The sequence below is a fragment of the Asparagus officinalis genome, chromosome 7 (assembly GCF_001876935.1).
Source record: "Asparagus officinalis chromosome 7, Aspof.V1, whole genome shotgun sequence".
Taxonomy (NCBI): Eukaryota; Viridiplantae; Streptophyta; class Magnoliopsida; order Asparagales; family Asparagaceae; genus Asparagus; species Asparagus officinalis.
Genome location: NC_033800.1, coordinates 43,445,938 through 43,451,570, shown reverse-complemented (window position 1 = coordinate 43,451,570; position 5,633 = coordinate 43,445,938). Strand labels below are relative to the sequence as shown.

Here is a 5,633-nt window from a genome sequence, read left to right as displayed (position 1 = left end):
TGCTGCGGTCATTCAAGGCTGTTGCACCGACGACACAATTTCTTTGTCCAACGTTCATTAGTTCGACTACATCAAACGTTGAAGTTACAGGGACCAAATTTGCACTGGGCACATTAAGCCCATTTTGAGAACCATTACGTATTTCTAATGTATTATGTGTTAAGGAAATTCCGCAAAAATAAATATAAAAGACAAAATCAGAGGTGGTACCAATAAGCCATTTTAACAAGTTTATAACATGCTCATATTTAAGTTAAAACTAAAGCTTTTCAAAAATAAAACTGCCATAAGGATATCTTTTATTGAGTCCATCAGTGACGAGGAGATCTCTCACTTGCTCGTTATAAATCTCAATCATCTGCACAGATATTTCATAAGAAAATGCACCTCTTCGTTCTTCTGCAAGATTGAACAGATCACCCAATGCTCTATAGTTTACTCCCCGACTGTGCTCCTTGATATTTTTTGGCCCACTCTGCATATACATGAGAGAGGCAAAATATGAGCTCGCTATTAGACCTCAAATGCTTATAAGTATATAAAATATTCTAAACAATAAGGACTTATTACGTTGCAAACATGACATTCTTAAAATAAAATTACACGTTTTTCCTACCATAGTATAGGTTTTTCCTGATCCAGTTTGGCCGTAAGCAAATATGCATACATTGTAGCCATCAAGAACTGAGCGAATTAAAGGTTGGGTGTCCAAGAAAACCTCCTCTGCAGTATAAACAAGTTGCGATGGCATTAATTAACAACTTATTATCCTCAGAAGAAATGAAGTTGAAATAGTAGTAGGCATCTTTTACCTTGGGATGCAGATGGACCAAATACTTTATTGAAGTTAAAAGACCTGTGCCCTTCTTTGCCATATTTTGAAGGGTTGATAATTGTAATACTTCCATCTTCAATACAACTGACAGTGTTACTACTCAATTGCCCTGGTAGAAAGGGTCTAACTCGACAGTATACCCTAATACTTCCTAATGATTTCAAAAAGAAGTTAGTACTAAAAATGGGTAAATAACCTGACGCCTTATCATTTAAATGTTGGGAAGTTCACCTTTAAGATCTTGCACTTGATTGTACAGCTTTCTGTTCTCCATTAGAACTCTGTTATAGTTTGAAGCAGCGTGAGCAAGGCGATACAGATGCTGGCCTATTATGGAAAAAGTGTAGAATGAATTGTACTTGTTTATTATAAGTTTATATAAAAACACACAGGGGAGGATCTACATACAGTGCAGGGGGGGCACGGCCCCCCAAAAATTTGGGGAAAAAAATTAGGGTGCTCTATTCCTCAAGCCCCCTCAAAATTTTGGGGGGAAAAATTAGGGTGCTCTATTCCTAATTTGGGGAAAAAATTAGTTTGTGAATATTAATTATTTGAGGGTTTTTATGTATATATTAATAGTAAATATATTACCATGAGTAGCAACAAGATTAATAAAGGGGGTTTCATTGAAGTTAGAAATTTATGGAGAGGTATTTAGCGAATGGGTAGAATGAGCTCGTGGTCATCAAGACATCACCATTGGGCATCATTATCGATTAGACTTTCTTTATGTCGCGATCGATTCACAAATGCAAGAAATTAATGTGCGTTTTAGTGAAGATGCGACAGAATTGCTCATGCTTAGTTTTGCCTTAAATCCTCAAAATGCATCTGAGGCTTTGAGAATACAAGACATATGCAAATTGGTTGGCAAGTTTTATGCACAAGATTTTATAAGTAAAGAAAAAGAGAGTTTGAAGATGCAACTGAAACATTATGAGCATAATGTAGTCAAAGGGTTAGACTTCAAAACTCTTTCAATCATTTCTGAGTTGGGTCAATGGTTGGTAAAGACTAATAAATCTGCTACATACGACCTCATTTTTAGAGTGATCGTACTTGTGCTTACTCTTCCGGTTTCTACCGCTACTGCAGAACGATCATTCTCAGCTATGAATATCGTCAAGACTAGACTTCGAAGCAAAATGGAGGATGCTTTCCTCTCCGACGCATTAATGGTGTTTATTGAAAGAAAAATTGCTAAAAGTATAAGCATTGATGCTATCATTGAAGGCTTTGAAAATTTTAAGGAACGTCGAATTCCTTTTAGTTAGAGAAATTTTAGTTATAAAAAAATAGATGATGCTTATTTGACTATTTTTTATATAATATTTATCTTCCTCTTTTGAAATATTTTGGAGATATTGATGTTGGCTATTCTACTCGTTTTATGTGGGTTGTGGTATATCTCTTGTGAATAAAATTACATTAAGAAATTTTTTTATCTATCTTTTGTACGCGGCCCCCCCGAACTAAAATCTTGGATCCGTCCCTGAAAACACACACCTAATATTTTACTTAAGCTTACCAAGATTGTTGAATTCTTCATAGTACTTCATTTGCATGAACTCCATGCCAGCTCTAGTAGTTCGAAGAGAATGTTTCAGTTCCTGTAAGAAAATACATACTTTTTAAAAAGATTAAGTGAAGTTAAATCTAAAGAAATTTGTGCAGGATAGTGAAACTTTACCTCAATATTCCTTTGTTGTTGATCCAAAACTAGGTGCTGCTTCCGAAGCTTATCTTTCGATGCCTCCTCTTCTTTTGAGTTAACGAAGCTCTCTTTCTTTGATCTGATGAATTTATTCTCTTCTGCCTCAAGCTTCAAAATAGAAACGAAAACACAGAATCATATAATTGTGCATTATTTGTTATAAGAAATTCACACCACAAAGTATAATGAAGAAGGAATATAGAAAAGCAGAAGAATAACATCAAAGGATAATATACCTTCTTCTCACAAGAAACAGGTGCAGAATCAACCGAAACCTTTAGCTTAGTAAAGCATTTATTTTCATCTTTCAGCCCCTTCAAAGTCATTTTCACCTATGGAATTTATATTGAAGGTGAGTTTATAGCACAGTTGTCAAGATAGAGATCAAGGTTCACTAGCAATCTAACATATATCATACAAATTTGGAATCTGATGTAAAATAAGAGATGATCATGCAGATAAGTTAGTGATTGTTAAATTTGTCACCATGTGAAATACAAATAAAAAACAGTACACTAAAGAAGGAACGAACAAAATGAGCTATTGGCTAATTATATAAAACTAATTATTAATTCAATGATAAGAGTAGATCATACCAACTCATTTTGGCTTGCTACTCGACGTTCAAATTCTTCCATAACTCTACTTAACATAGACTCCACAAGCTGCAAAAATAAGACAATGATCATATTTTGAATCCTATTAAAGTGGCTGCTAAAAGAGCAAAATATATATAGCCTTACATGTGGAACTTCTTCAGGCTTCTTGTCTGATAGAACTGCATGAACAAGCATGTTCAATGGACGCGAATTATCCTGCAAAATAGTTTAAATTGTTAACAAACAAACAATTACTAGTCACTTGCCTCAGAAAAAAAAAAAATTTAGTCAAGACTGACCATTTCATCGGATCGTGGTGAGAGTTCTCCATTCAAATCCTTTCCATTGATTGATGAAGTCCTCGATAATGAATTTGTGAAGGGATCTGAATTTTTCCTCATGAAAACTTTTCCCGGATTGGCAGGTTTCAGGTTTCCACCATACTTCCAGGCCCCATGCCCACCCATTTGCTTCCATTCACTATACGATTTAAGGGCCAAAACACTGGCAACAATCCTCGAGCTTTTTCCTCCCTGAAATTTCGGAAAAAAAGGGGCCCAAAATGACAAAAAGTATAGGTGAAAGGAAAAAAAGAAAGCATTTCTGAGATAATGAAATATTCTTACTCCTTCTCAAGAACTTTATTACAAGAAACTAGTCCTATTTCGTTTATAAAGGATAACAGGTGATAAACTTTCATATTTCGAAACAGATACTGCGACGTAACGAAGTTCCAAAAAACAGGTGGAAGGTCAGGCATAACGAACATACATAACTTCGATTAGTACGGTAGGTGCAATCACTCAAGGTTCAATTTATTGTAGGAAGTTAAAAGGCATAACCTGTTCTAGGTCTGATGCTTCAAATACAGGAAGACCCAGATCTTGCCCCGCAACAAGGTAAAGGCATAACCTGTTCTAGGTCTGATGCTTCAAATACAGGAAGACCCAGATCTTGCCCCGCAACAAGGTAGTTCCTGACATTCTCAAAATACTGATACTTCAAATACAGGAAGACCCAGATCTTGCCCCGCAACAAGGTAGTTCCTGACATTCTCAAAATACTGATACGCCGATAAGGCTGCTCCATCAGGGAGAATTACCGAATCTCCGGGATTTACAACAACCTAAATTTATTTATTTGCACCAAAAACACGGCGCAATGAGTACAATTCAAAAATAAAATAAAATAAAATAAAATAAAATTAGAAAGCTGAGTATGCGCTAACCTTAGGCACCGCACCCGGGTGAACCTTGTTTAGCGCGTTACAAAGTATCAAGCCATTCCTCAATCCGAGTCTGAACTCTTCCTCCGAGGGTGCATCGGGCAAGTCCTTCGCAGCAACCGCGCCGACAGTCTTCCTCAACCATCCGGCTGCTTCGTACCTTCTCGATGCTGCCATCGTTAGATTTCGTTAATAGAACGATATCGATCAATTTCCTAAAATGCTTTATGTAGTTGCATTAGGAAAAATTCAATACGAATGGATCAAACTGGTTTCGATTTGCTTATTAATTTTGACGCGACGGCCCCAACGCATCAAAGCGCACGACTCGAATCGTGTTGATCAGAGAGGATATCGGTCCAAATTTCGACGACTCACCTTCGACCTCGGCCTTTCTCGAAGCCAAGTCCCCGTCACTCAGCCTCGTCCCGTGCTCTCTCAGCACGTTCTCGACGAGGGAAGCCATCGAGACCGAGAAGACGCCGTCGGATGCCATTGCGAACTAAGCGGCTCCGAACTCGAGAAACGGAATCAGAATCCAAATCCAGGCATGAGAAGCTAGCTCTCGGGAAAAGAAAAAAAAAAACAGAACGTTTCAGATGGGATTTCTTTTTTTTTTTTTCGGATTTGGGAAAGTGAGGAGAGCTGCAGAATCGAGCTTCAGAGCTGGCGGTTTATGATGATGATGATGATATATCAATAGCAAGAGCGCTCAAGAGTGAAGAGGCGGGGCTTTAAGAAAGAAAGAGAAGGTGGTTTCCCAAAAGCCGATATCAATACTTCACTACCCGAGGCTCCCAATCGAAGCTAGCGTTCAGGCAGGGGAAGAAAACTTTGGGTGTTTATGCGCCTCTAAGTCTTTAAATATTAAGGCCCCAAATAAGGGGCCTCGCAATTTGGTCTCTCGGTGACCAAAACAACCCCCAGTAATATTTTCCCTCCCAAAACCCATCTTCTTGAAAAAAAAGGGGTTATTTGCGCTTTGGTATCCTAAATGTTTTATTTTTTTTATTTTTTTTGAAGCAACATTTTTTAATTTTAATACTGTAAAGTTTTCTTGCACTTTGATATCCTAGAGTCTACACTTTTTTTATTCAATGCGTTTACTTATTTTTTTTCCCGTCACTTTGTTATAGTTAAGTTTATACCTTTTTACCTTTAATACACTAAAGTTTTTTTTTGGCAATTTAATACCCCAAAGTTTGGGTATAAAAGTTAAAAGATGTGTAAACTTTGAGGTAATTTTTTAAAAAATAT

The 5,633-nt window shown here is 37.0% G+C and overlaps 1 protein-coding gene across 1 annotated transcript in view; it reads right to left on the bottom strand.

The window, feature by feature from the left end:
* LOC109848162 (kinesin-like protein KIN-14F) overlaps positions 1–5,124 on the bottom strand; it is a 9,729-nt gene extending 4,605 nt beyond the window's left edge. The window contains 15 exon segments of the mRNA XM_020417530.1: positions 2–149; positions 297–475; positions 617–723; positions 813–986; positions 1,067–1,162; positions 2,367–2,448; positions 2,529–2,660; positions 2,789–2,884; positions 3,149–3,217; positions 3,296–3,367; positions 3,451–3,684; positions 4,064–4,104; positions 4,175–4,277; positions 4,380–4,546; positions 4,755–5,124. Coding sequence (XP_020273119.1) covers positions 2–149; positions 297–475; positions 617–723; positions 813–986; positions 1,067–1,162; positions 2,367–2,448; positions 2,529–2,660; positions 2,789–2,884; positions 3,149–3,217; positions 3,296–3,367; positions 3,451–3,684; positions 4,064–4,104; positions 4,175–4,277; positions 4,380–4,546; positions 4,755–4,872 — 1,818 coding nt within the window. The 5' untranslated portion in view covers positions 4,873–5,124.